The following is a 14697-nucleotide window of genomic DNA, read 5'->3' on the forward strand; positions in this document are numbered from 1 at the left end:
TGGGGGGCGGGGGGAGTGTCATTCTGACAATAGAAATTGACTTCCTACCCCTAGTCAGTGTGAACCCAAAAGAACTGCCAGTTTTTTTGGATAATGGTTTACTCAGCTATATCTGTTTTATTTACTGCCTGGATCTGGACCACCTCAAGTTTGTCCAGCTAATTAATCTTCTCAAGAACTTGTATCTTAGCCACTCAGTGAGCTGACTTCATCTTTCAACAATATAGTTCATAATATATTCAAAAGCTCTTAATGGACGGTTTCCTTACTGTTAGAATATCTCCCAAATGTACAAGCCTCCTTCCTCATAGGCCCGCACACATTTATTGTCTACATTCCAGGTGTTCATTTTATACTGCTAAGCTGTATGGCTTGCAGTACTGAATCAGTAATTCTTGATAGAATATTTATTCCAGCGAACATACATATTTTCTGGTGAAAATATTCTATTACTTTGCCCACACTCCTAACTATATTTTTGTTGTGGAGGCACATATGTACAGCTCCTTTGGGGGCTACTTCTTAATTAACAAGGCACAGATTGTCATGATAGAATAGGAATGCTATAAACAGTCCTTAGTATCATTTCTCCCATTTTATAACTTGCTTTAAATTATTCCTTTTGTCTTTCAAAACCATATAATTTTCTTCCAATCTTAATCTATCTTTGATTTTTACCCTAGCCCTCCATTCCACTTTTAAACACTCTTATAGTCTATTCATCCATCCCCCAAGCTATAAAGGTTTTTTTCATAATTTCTCTTTGTTCTCTGCTTCCTGTGTACTTTTTGCTTAAGCTATTGCTTTTTGTCCCCTTGTCTGACCACAATAAGCTACTTTCACCAGGAAAACTGTCAAAATCATTCAACTTTGAATTGACCATTACAACCCTTCTCATAATCATATATTGCCATCTTATTAATGCCAAACTATTTATGTAGCTCTGCAGCAAACAGAATGGGCTTTGAGTTAGATGACTTCAATTTGGGTCCCAATTCCACCACTTACTGAATGACACACCTTTGGCTAGCCACCAAATCTCTTCAATTTTTATGTGTCAAATGTAGTAATAACTAGTTTAAACAGTTAAGAGATTCAAATGGGACAGCATATATGTAAGTTATTTGTAAATTCTAAAGCTCTATATAAATTTTATATAACCTTAATTTGAATTAAAATATGGGCACTTGGGACGGTATAAATAATAACTTATTACTGTAAACTCCTTAGTACTAACATTATATTTTGCTCATAAGTTGGAGATATCAAATGAGTTAATTTGATTATGAATTTTTTGCCACATACAAAAAGGATACACTCAAACTTTTTGAGACATACACTTGTAAAATATTTGTCACGCATATACAGCTTAAGAGTTACTTATAGCATCAGTCAGTGGTTGTATTTTCATTATCTCTAGTAAAACATTGAGTTTACCTCTTTTTTGTAGTAATACTTCCAACTAAAGTGATTATGTAATTTTTGAAGATAGATAGGTCTTTCAAATTTGCGTCTGCTTGTGTTCTCATTGTCATGTTTAGTTTTTCTTTTGCTTTTGGGAGAATCCATTTATTCCTTCTGTCCAAAACTAATTAGACAAAACACATGAGTAAAGGTGTGAGGTTCTATGGACTTGAAATCACAATGGCCTTTTACAAAATACTGAGAGCACTGTTTGCAAATTGCAGTTTTGCTATTGTGTCAATTTTTTGTCATTCCTTTTGAACAAAGCATTAATGAAGCATTTGTTTATATTTTTCTTATGATGGAATGATGGTATTTGTAAAAAACTATAAATGGTCTTGTTGCATAGGGTTTTTTGTAAGTTCTTTTTAAAAATTGGCTTCTGAGAAATTAATGCAATTTCATGTTTTTCCTAATTTTACTTCAATTTGTTACATATTTAAAAACTCATACACAAAATGTATGTGAATAATTCTTTATATCAAAGCCTTATTGTCTAAATTTACATCAGTTTAATTATGATCCTTTGGCCTTTTACTTGTTTTTTCTTTGTCGGAATTCAAATCTTTGAGTAGTCAACAGGTGATAAATGTCCCATTAATCTTTCTGACTCCCTAGAACCTGAGCATGAGAATTGCTGATCAATTACACCAATTGTCTCTTAATGAGCTTCTCACATCTGCCTCTTATTTCATTAGTTAACTGTCTGCCCAAATATCTGATCAGATGGAATACTAGTACCTTTTTACAGCTTGTTCGGTCAGTCTGTACAATAAGGAGATAGGGTCGTTAGCAAAATGGGCACAAAAGGGTATTTATCCACTATCTACAACAAATATACAAGCTAGTGTCTAGAAGGCATTTGAGACTGTTTATTGAAATCACCTTAAGAAACGAAAATAACTGGTTTCACTTCGGTTTTCCATTTAGCAACAAATAATGTTAAGACCATGGCCTTTCTTACTGTATGATGCTTTTACTAATTACATTTATCATCAAAGGAAGAAAAATGATAGTATTTCTAAAAACTATGAATGTTCTCGTTACACAGAAGTTATTTTTGAAAGAGGAAAAATCTATTTATTAAGTTACTTTAATTTTAAAAACAGTGAAAAACTTTAGAAAATATTTTTAAATTACAAAACATCATAATTAACATACTCTCACAAGGGATGTGAAGGACCTCTTCAAGGAGAACTACAAACCACTGCTCAATGAAATAAAAGAGGATACAAACAAATGGAAGAACATTCCATGCTCATGGGTTGGAAGAATCAATATCGTGAAAATGGCCATACTGCCCAAGGTAATTTATAGATTCAATGCCATCCCCATCAAGCTACCAGTGACTTTCCTCACAGAATTGGAAAAAACTACTTTAAAGTTCATATGGAACCAAAAAAGAGCCCGCATCGCCAAGTCAATCCTAAGCCAAAAGAACAAAGCTGGAGGCATCACGCTACCTGACTTTAAACTATACTACAAGGCTACAGTAGCCAAAACAGCATGGTACTGGTACCACAACAGAGACATAGATCAATGGAACAGAACAGAGCCCTCAGAAATGATGCCGCATAGCTACAACTATCTGATCTTTGACAAACCTGACAAAAACAAGAAATGGGGAAAGGATTCCCTATTTAATAAATGGTGCTGGAAAAACTGGCTAGCCATATGTAGAAAGCTGCAACTGGATCCCTTCCTTACACCTTATACAAAAATTAATTCAAGATGGATTAAAGACTTATATGTTAGACCTAAAACCATTAAAATCCTACAAGAAAACCTAGGCAATACCATTCAGGACATAGGCGTGGGCAAGGACTTCATGTCTAAAACACCAAAAGCAATGGCAACAAAAGCCAAAATCGACAAAGGGGATCTCATTAAACTAAAGAGCTTCTGCACAGCAAAAGAAACTATCATCCGAGTGAACAGACAACCTACAGAATGGGAGAAAATTTTTGCAACCTACTCATCTGACAAAGGGCTAATATCCAGAATCTACAATGAACTCAAACAAATTTACAAGAAAAATCAAACAACCCCATCAAAAAGTGGGCAGAGGACATGAACAGACACTTCTCAAAAGAAGACATTTATGCAGCCAAAAAACACATGAAGAAATGCTCCTCATCACTGGCCATCAGAGAAATGCAAATCAAAACCACAGTGAGATACCATCTCACACCAGTTAGAATGGCCATCATTAAAAAATCAGGAAACAACAGGTGCTGGAGAGGATGTGGAGAAATAGGAACACTTTTACACTGTTGGTGGGACTGTAAACTAGTTCAACCATTGTGGAAGTCAGTGTGGCGATTCCTCAGGGATCTCGAACTAGAAATACCATTTGACCCAGCCATCCCATTACTGGGTATATACCCAAAGGACTATAAATCATGCTGCTATAAAGACACATGCACACGTATGTTTATTGCGGCACTATTCACAATAGCAAAGAGTTGGAACCAACCCAAATGTCCAACAACGATAGACTGGATTAAGAAAATGTGGCACATATACACCATGGAATACTATGCAGCCATAAAAAATGATGAGTTCGTGTCCTTTGTAGGGACATGGATGAAACTGGAAAACATCATTCTCAGTGAACTATCGCAAGGACAAAAAACCAAACACCGCATGTTCTCACTCATAGGTGGGAATTGAACAATGAGAACTCATGGACACAGGAAGGGGAACATCACACTCCGGGGACTGTTGTGGGGTGGGGGGAGGGGGGAGGGACAGCATTAGGAGATACACCTAATGCTAAATGACGAGTTAATGGGTGCAGGAAATCAGCATGGCACATGGATACATATGTAACAAACCTGCACATTGTGCACATGTACCCTAAAACCCTAAAGTATAATAAAAAAATAAAAAAATTCAACAGTGTTTTTAATACTTAATTACCTCATTCTCTATATTGGCACTTTGAAAAACTACCAATTAAGATCTGCTTTCTTATCATATACATTGTTATACAGCAGTCATACTTTTAATTGGAAAAAATCTTGATAACTTCATCAATACATATAAGAATTAATGTTTGAACTGTTTATAGGAAATATATGTTCTTAACCTGTAGAATGGGAATAATAATACTATGTCACAGAGTATAATGATAATTAAATGGGACCATGCACGTAAGGCACTGTGCCAATGTGTTAAATATTGCCCAGCACATAGTAAGTGATCAATGAGTAGTAGCCATTATCACATAGACATTATTACATTCAATTTTTTTCTTCTGCTATCTATTTGAGGAGATTGGAAGTATAACAGTGAAATATTTTATAAGCATTGCTTGATGTGTTAATCATACTTTTTTATTATTTTTAAAATTATTTAATAACTGATAAGCTATTGAAATTACCTGTTTGTAAATTAATTTTGTCTTTTGGAACAAAATTTAGGCAGAACTTCAATGATTATTGTTCTTTGCTCCAAGGAAACAACCATATAATAAATGTCATTGGAGTAATAGCAGCTATACTGAGCTCATCAATTTTAATAACCTTCCCCACCTTGTTTAAATGTAAGAAATGCCTCAACCAAATAAACAACTAAAGCATGAAGTCAGTTTTCGAGTATTTTCACATAATCTTGTGACAAACCCACAGCCAATATCATACTGAATGGGCAAAAACTGGAAGTGTATCTGAATAGTTTTAAATTATTGCTAAAAATGTATGCTAGGTGAACATTTTCATTCAGTTTACCTTAGGAATTCTATGTAAAAGAAAGTTTTTTTATAAATTAAAATTATATAGTGAATTAACTCAGAATGATAATTTCTACCATTGTAATTTCATTTTGTTTTAACCTTTCTTTGTTGTAGGCCTTGTTTGTATGAAGTCCAGCACATCTGTGGTTGAGCTTGTTATGCTGCTTTGTTCTCAGGTACAAAATCTCATTCACTCAGTTACATTAATATATGAGGATTTTTTGTGACTAATAATAAAAAGTATGTGTATATATATGTGTATGTTTATATATTTTTAAAATTTCCATCTATTATCCCATAGATGGAGAAAATAATTTATGTTGAGTTTTATTAGTATATAGATTATCTTACCATGTAAATATTGACTTATTCTCCCTCTCCCTTCCTCTACTCTTTTTGGCAGTATTATTCTCCTACCCTTTCGATTCTTCCATTGTTTCCTATCATATATATGTATATAAAATACGATATAGTATCACAATGTATAATTTTTAAATGTATTATTATCTTGTTTCTTCTTCTCTTATATTTGAGATAATGAAAAGTAAGTTTTTAAATTCCATACCCAAAGTGTATGATACAGCTTATTAATGAATCATCTTTGACATAAGACCTTGCTGCTTTCTCTTTTTAAAATGTAATTTGTATATGTCAGTGTAAATTCTAAAAATCTACTTGAGCTATTTATCTTTAATAATCAGAATCAAAGATAAATGATAATTGTTGGGTATTGTTTCTTTTTAACAATTACCGGGAAACCAAAAATAAATGTAAACATATTTTCTGATTACTTAAATAGGAACCTATTGGTCTTTCTTCTCACCAGCTCTGTCAAGTCTCCTAGCAGTCCTGATTATTCTGATTATCGTATTAGTGTTAAATATTTTTTAATATCAGAATGAAAAAAGAGCTTGTGTGTGTTTGTAATAAGCAGTTATTATCTTTATTCATAGTTGCCCCAGTAGAAAGAAACATATATCTAAGCTATTCCTAATTACCGTCCTGAGGTTTGCCTGAAGCCACAGCTAACTTGCAAACAAACAACAGTATGCATTCAAGTGACCCTCTAAAACATCAGCAAAACTGAACAGAACAAACGAAAAACTTACCAATTGATTTTCAGTTTTCAGGTTTACTTTCTCCAAGAATACATTCCTAGGAAAATCATTAGGCCCATTTTCCTCCTTATAGCCAGGAACATATAATATTGATAAGGAAGAGGTTCAAGAAGACCACATCCCTGCAAGGAGGGCATCTGCAGGGCATTTGAAAATTTTGTCACCTACTGTTGAAGTCCTGAGTTTGAGAGACTATCTGGACCTTTTCGATTCATGATGATGCACAGTTCTGTAAAACGCTTTTATGGAAAAATAGCTTAGAATTCCTTCTTCCATAGCCCTGTGTTTCACTGCAGTTCAGAGAAATAAAGAGGAATGTAGCATTAAGATCTAGTGTCTTTGATGGCCTCATCATCTAATCATAGGTTTAACATTACTCATTTGCTGGCTCCAGGAATTCCTGCCATTAAGGGCCCTAGAGATGAAACTTTGCCTCAGATATTGATTGAAAGGAAGAGTGAGAAATTTAAGCTCTCTATGCAGTGCACTTTCTTTCAATGTTTCAGCAAAGCAATATTGTAAACACGCCTCTCGAGTTGATTTTTAAGTTGAATTTTTAAAATAATTCAGTGTTTTTAAATATTTTAAGTGTTTAATTGATTAAATGCACCTGATTTAAGTAACTTACGAATATATGCTTATTCTTTAAAATAGCTCCCAATTGTTTTTGTTATTTTCTGTTTAACTGAAATAATGCTTTCCACTAAATATTTTTAATGAAACGAATAATCCTCCTTTATTCCTATTCAGGGGATAAGTTTACTATTTTACGTGAAATTAAGCTTCTAGAACTATCTTTGTAGATCATTATTTGTAAGGACACACATACCAAAAAATGGACATGCCTTCAAAGTTTCTTAAAATAATGTGCCATTTTTCTATACTACTTAAATTCGAGATGATTTATATCCTATTTTCATCCATTAACAGGGCAACATAGCAGTAACATACTTCTGAAAAGAGAAATAAATACAGTTAATGATGCTGTGGAGATTGCTTGGCATAGCTCTCTCCAAAGCAGTGTTCTTCTACAGCCTTTAATGCATCTCTTGTAGAATGAAGCACAGTCCCTGTAGAATTAGTACAGTTCTGTAGGCCATCTTTGTGCCAAGGCAGTAGGTAATCCTGATGAATCTTGAAAGCTGCAGAGTTCGGAGTTCTTTTTGTTTTGCTCTACAGAAAGCGCTCTGTAAGTCTTGATAGCTCCGTGTTATCATCATGAGCAGTATTAATACTAATAAAAATAGTTGAAAATCTGAATGAGTAACTTTAAGTTACTATCTTGATATACTATGTGTATATTTTTCCACAGTGAGAAATCCAACTAAGATATTATTCATATTGTAATTTAATGCTGGTTAGAATAAGTGCGAATTCTGCAAATGGAATTTTTAATGTATTTATTTGCATAAAATATGCTTTTCTTTTTCCAAATTTAGACAAGCCATTGAAAGATAAAAATTTTTTGAGAGACCAGGCAGATAAGTATTAAAAAGGGAAAAGAAAATGCAATATTGTGTTTTTTATAGGATTTTGTTTTTCTTTGCTACAACACATTAGATGGCTTTTATTTTTATGCTTCTCATTTTCATTTTGGAAATTTCCTGTTAGCAACTACATATTATTAAGGACATTAGCTTTTCTTTCTTATCTGAGCTCCTGAATAAACTTACTATTCCTAATAGTTTGTACCCAAAATATGGTCTAAATTTACGTGAGATCGTATTGCAAGTGTCTGAAGGTACTTGTCAAGGATAATTCAGTTCATATGGGCAAACTTTTAAACTCCAAAGGATATATCATCCAGTCTACCCCCCAGTGTAATTTTACATCTTTGTTGAAAACATATTTAAGTCTTAAGAAGAAGCTGTTAATATTATCATTGTGATATATTTATCATGCCACAAATACCCAAAACATTTTTGACTGTATTCTGGATTTTTTTCTGATATAGATCTTACGATACAAATATATTTATTCTTCTTCGCTTTTATTTTGTATTAAAATTGACGTTAGTACCATTTTAAAAATTGGTTTCATATCATTTTGAAGTGAAATGAACTAAAGTAAAAAAATTAATATCAAATCAGTGCTTAATTAGGGAGTACAAGGTCTTCTACAGATTCTTCAGTATATCACAGGTCTGATACTATCTTCTATCATAGCTTTTTTAAAAAAGTTTTATAATTAGATGTGATTGAGGTGCTTATTCTCTATGTGTACTTATTGGTTTATTACATTATTTTTACTGTATTGTGCTCTTTGATGAATAGCAGATTTAGTTTTCAAGTAAACTTCTTTAGGTACTATAATAGTTCCTAATTACTTCCAGATTTTTTAAGGAAGTCTCCATAAGATATACTCCAGGAAAAGTGGACTGATGTTATCCCATAGCGTTTCTTTAAGTTTTTATAAGTAAAGCTTAGCAGATGTCACTTGCATTTTTCTGTGCCTTATCTGTCAATAGAAAACATTTTATAAATTGAGAAACTGTACATTTAAAAAATTCTTAGTATTTAAGTGGTTTCTGACTGGAGGCAATGATTAAGCAAATGCATGCTTAGTAAGTCATTTCTTCTCTCACTGAAAACCTAAAGATGTATAAGCAATATAAAGTAATAGGCCTGCAAGTCGTAGTTAGGTATCTGTGTATGAAGTCACTAACATGAATTATTTTGTGGTTTGTTTGAATTTACTTTTTTCTAAATAACTCATATACTTAAATAAGAATTTCAATGACTTCACTGATGTGATCAAAGCATTAACCCAGGACTTCTAAAGACAACACTTGTAAAAGAACCACAACTAAAGAAAATCTTTTTTTTTTAATGATTTGGCCTTTGAACATTTACGTTTTTCATTTTTCCTCCAGTGTGATAGAGTTGAGTCAAATAGTACAAAAGAAAAAATATACCTTTCTTCTGCTAAATACAATAAACCTGAGGCTGAGGTGCAAAGACATAAGAGAACATAGAGGCCTATTAAAAAATATTCATTATAAGTACTCAATAGTGAAAGGATTTTTGGTGTGTATGGTAAGAAGATTTCAAATATAAGAAAACCAGGGATGCAGTATATGTTTTTTCCCCATTGTCTTTGGAAATATCATGAAATCCTAATTATCATGATGAAGTTATGTCACATTTAATTTGGTAATTAGTTATTTAGTGACTACATTTTTTAAGCATTTTAATGGTTACTAAAGACTTACACATTGTTCCATTTCTCACGTTTAGTGTTATCTATGAAACTTGCCAGTTTTGCAGCTGAATTTGAATTCAATTAAGAACAATAAAAAATTATGACCTGATACTTAAAACTGAATATAAATGAGCAGTTACCTTTGTGTGGTTCAGTAAATGGGTCCTATGTACCAACAATAAGATTGTCATGGAAAGGTTTATTGAGGTGAACTAAAAATGAGCCCTGAAGATGCAAGGTATCCTATTCAGCATAAGCAGAGGAGAATTGGGCTGAAGAAACAGCCTGAGCCCTGTTTCTTTGGAAACCTGAGGTCTGGAGAGGAATGAGTCTGTTCAGCAGTGTCTAATCATTTGGCTTCCCTGGGCCACACTGGAAGAAGAATCATCTTGGGCCACACATAACATACACTAACACTAACGACAGCTGATGAACTAAAAAAAAAAAAAAGTCTCATAATGTTTTTAAAAAGTTTACGAATTTGTGTTGGGCTGCATTCAAAGCTGTCCTGGGCCACGTGCAGCCCATTGGCTGCAGGTTGTACAAGCTTGTGTTACATGCTCAAGCCAGTTACCAGCCTCATTTATAGCACATCAGAAATTAGGTAGCCATATGTGATTAAGGTCAAGGGATAGCAAAAACAATTTTTTAAAAAAATAGAAAATTTAAAAAAAACAGCAGAAATTAAGTGGCCAGGCAATATGTAATATTTATTTGTTTACCTAGGGTATTATCCATTTCCAGGCAATGTGTAATCCAATAACTTCCTCAAGAGTATTTTTAATATAAAATATTGTAGTGTGTTAATAGTATAGAATTAAGGCTAGTAAGAAATGTCTAACTTTTAAACAGTATTGGATAGTTCATGATCATTGACTATAGATTCTGTTTTTAGAAGAGCCACTTTTTCATTCTCTAATATCTAAGAAATCCCTGCCTTTTTCTCTAGATGGTGGGTGACCCCACCTCTTATCTGTGGTATAATGTCATTTCCAAGTTAAAGGGGTCAAATTTGGGCATTTAATTTTTTTTGGAGTGGCTATGTTATATAATCTTTATTGCCATAAAAGTTTGTAATATGTCCTAAAGTATAAATAAAAGTTAAACAGGATGGTGAAAATACAGCGAGGCATAAAGATTATAGTCAATTCAGATAACAATAAAGATTTAAAATTATTAGAGAATATGGAGAAAGTTATATACTGAAAATGTAGACATTTTAAAGGAAAAAGAGTATCAGTAGAAAATAATCGGGAAATCTGTATTTAATATATCTTGGGGAGAATCAGTACAGAACAGATTGCAACAGGAAGACAGACTCTCTCTCTATGTTCAATTACTTATAGCATTCCTGGATGAAAATTTAATCAAAGATTTAAAGAGCATATAATTCAAATTACTTTTGATTAGTTCTATGAGATATTTTATTGTTGGATTCTTTTTTTAAACTCTTAGAGAAGTTAGCAGGTATAAGAAATTTTGAGTCAGTCTCTTTTATGTTATAAAATATTTTTTCTGGCCGGGCGCGGTGGCTCACGCTTGTAATCCCAGCACTTTGGGAGGCCGAGGCGGGCGGATCACGAGGTCAGGAGATCGAGACCACGGTGAAACCTCGTCTCTACTAAAAATACAAACAAATTAGCCGGGCGTGGTGGTGGGCGCCTGTAGTCCCAGCTACTCGGAGGGGCTGAGGCAGGAGAATGGCGTGAACCCGGGAGGCAGAGCTTGCAGTGAGCTGAGATTGCACCACTGCACTCCAGCCTGGGCAACAGAGCAAAACTCCATCTCAAAAAAAAAAATAAATAAATATTTTTTCTAAGCTACCTGCAATACATACAATACTCACACATCATATAACACTTATATATAACAACTTAGCACATATCCACCTCAAATTATAGAGGTAATAGTTTATGAATAAACAGAAAGTTCTGACCTCGTCTGTTAGAAATGATAAACTAAGCCTGGGTGCGGTGGCTCACATCTGTAATCCCAGCACTTTGGGAGGCCGAGGCAGGTGGATCATGAGTTCGGGACCAGCCTGGCCAACAAAGTGAAACCCATCTCTACTAAAAATACAAAAATTAGCTGGGCATGGTGGTGGGCACCTGTAGTCCCAGCTACTGAGGCAGGAGAATCTCTTGATCCTGGGAGGTGGAGGTTGCAGTTAGCCGAGATTGCACCACTGCACTCTAGCCTAGGCGACAGAGCGAGCTCAGTCTCAAAAAAAAAAAAAATGATAAAAAAAGAACAACAGTCTTTTTTTTCTCATGTCTAACTTCTCATAATTCTAATAAAATTGAGGGAGAAAAGAAATCAATAAGCCTAGGCCATCTGCAGGATCATTTTTAAGAGTGTTTAATGTCTGTGACAGAAGAGAAGGAATGTAGAATATTCTGAATCCCTGAATCCCTGACACTAAGCCCACCTCCCTGACCTAAAATTTCTTTCCATACTTTGCCTCAAAATTCACATTTCCCTTTCTCCCAGTATTTTGGTTTATTTTTCTTTAATCTTTATTTTCCTGTGTCTACATTGTATAAGTTTTTCAGACAAATTACAACAACTTTGAAAAATAGTGAAAACTGTATATTTCACAGTTTTACCTCTAGTACACATTCTCTTTTTTGGTGGTAAATTTTCTTCATTATTGTCTTATGCATATTTCAATATGCTTTATTTTTATTAGCTATCATATAATAAGTAGTTTTCCATATCTTCTTTTTTGTTATGTTGTACATTTCCTCACGATCATTTTTTCTGTGGTTTCGTTGTTTAAATAATTAGAGACTCACAGGAAGTTGCAAAAATAGTACACAGAGTCCCATGTACCCTTCCCTCAGCTTCTTCCAATAGTAACGTCTTACATATAACTGTAGTAGAGTATCAAAACCAGGAAATTGATATTAATGTAGTACTGCCAACTAGATGACAGACATTATTCAGCATTCTCTATTTTTTACATGTGTTCATTTGTATGTGTATGTAACTCAATACAATTTTATTCCAAGTATTAATGAAACCAACATGGTTGTTCCTATACCTCATATCTTCCCAATTATTTCAAACTCTTTTATTTCACGAAGCCTTTCTGTATTATTATTATAAGGTTCTAATCTCTCCATCATTCCCTTAGCATCTGAGTGCATAAATCTGGATGATAAATATAGGTACCTGTTTATATGTTTTAATTGGATGCTCCTATATGTGATTAAGATTTTCTTTATCTTATGTGCGATATGATTTTCTTTATCTACCACATTTCAGTTTCCATTAGAATAAGCTGCATTTCTAGTATTTCCTTCTTTTTGAAGAATTCTATTCAGCCAACGGAGGAAATAAGTATTGTATAGTCTCAATATATTTAATTAACATTTATGAAGAGCATTTAAAAGCATACATTGTTTATTTACAACAATCCAAAAGAAAAGACTACTTAAGGATAACACAGAGCTTTGCAGTTTTCTGGAAGTCACTTTATGGATGTTATTCATTTCAATTATGCTACAAATTTACACCATACTAAAGATCACTTTATTTTTCTATTGCCTTTTGTTGTGCTTACCACTATGTCTTCCACTCCTAGTATAAATATCCAGCATATAGTATAGGTAGTTATTAATGACATTTTGAGTTATTTTATAAATAAAAAAGAATATATATTAGCTAAGGTGATTTGTTATTTATTTTTATTGTGATAAAATACATAAAATGTAAAATGTGCCATTTTTACCATTTTAAGTATACAATTCAGTGGCATTAATTAAATTCACAATGTTATGTAACCATCAACACTACAATGTGAAGGTTAGGGAGGCCAGTCCCCCTACACAGTCAAAAATATGCATATAACTTTTTACTCCCCCAAAACTTAACTACTAATAGCTTAGTACTAGTGACCAGAAGCCTTACCAATAACATAAGCCGTCAGTTAACACGTTTTCTATGTTATATGTTTTATGCATTGTAATCTTACAGTAAAATAAGCTATAGAAAAGAAAATGTTATTAAATATATATATAGATACATTGCCAGTGTGTGTGTGTGTGTATATATATATATATGCTGCTTTTTTAAATTCTAATGTAGTCCAAAAGTACAAGAAGCTGTTTCAGAGGTCCAGAATATAGTAGGTCTTCACACAAAGGTCAGCTAATTATGTGTCAGAGATTCTTGTACTTAGTTAAAAATGATGATCTCTAAATTTCTCTACAACACTAATGTTCTTATGCTGGCTTCCACACCTATTGCTGCATGATCATTTATGAATAAATATGAAATATTTAATATAACTTAGTACCTATTTCTAAATCTTAAACTACACATTTGAATGTGAGAAACTTTTTAACAACTCAAACCTAATATATAAACGTGTGTTGTATATACTCATAGAATATGCTCTCTTTAAAAATATTATCTTGTAAAGCAGTCTAGACTTTTTTATTACAAACACAAATACAAATACATACACTCATTTTATAATAATAAGATGTGTCCAATTTGAAACATAATTTAGTGATCACCTAAAGTCCTGGAAGCCTCCTTATGTTTATATGATATGCCAACTTTTCCTTGAGTAACCAACTAAATATATTTCAGTATTTCCTAATGGTTTTTTTATGGTTGACTATTATATCAGTAATCTTCTCTTTGAATTGATCATTGATTATTGATTTCTTACATTCAGTTTTTCCTGTAATACTTTTAGTAAGATCTTCATAAAAATAAGAAATGAAAATGAAATAAATGGTACTTTAAATACTTCACATATATATTTTCATTAATTATGTATGTTTTATATACATTGAAAAAAATTCTCATCTCTATTTTCATCCTACAGAGTGTTTTTTTCACTTCACTCCTTATACTTACTGACTTCAACTTATAGCACAGAATTTCTAAACATGCCAGTTGTAATGAACATTCACTTTGAAAATTTTAAGAAACACACCTATGTATTTTAGTGACAGATAATGATAAATAGATATTAAAGATACCAGAAATATAAAATCAATTCTGGAATTCTTGAAGACTTAAGATATCAATTTACTCTACCATTTTCCCTTGTAATTTTTTTATATATTCAAAACTTTTATGATGGATTGAATCTCTAAGGACATTAAATTGGTTTATTTAATTGTATACAAAGAAGAGGGAATGAAAAATGTACATTGAGTT

General features: G+C 32.8%; 1 protein-coding gene across 7 annotated transcripts in view; it reads left to right on the forward strand.

Moving 5' to 3' along the window:
- Positions 1 to 14697, forward strand: part of NBEA (neurobeachin) — a 731576-nt gene that overhangs the window by 345657 nt on the left and 371222 nt on the right. For all 7 annotated transcript variants that reach the window (XM_055244143.2, XM_055244145.2, XM_063619313.1 and 4 more), the window contains one exon: positions 5315 to 5376. In XM_055244143.2, the coding sequence (XP_055100118.2) occupies positions 5315 to 5376 (62 nt within the window). The remainder of the gene's footprint in view (positions 1 to 5314; positions 5377 to 14697) is intronic.

Source organism: Symphalangus syndactylus, chromosome 15 (genome assembly GCF_028878055.3).
Source record: "Symphalangus syndactylus isolate Jambi chromosome 15, NHGRI_mSymSyn1-v2.1_pri, whole genome shotgun sequence".
Lineage (NCBI taxonomy): Eukaryota > Metazoa > Chordata > Mammalia > Primates > Hylobatidae > Symphalangus > Symphalangus syndactylus.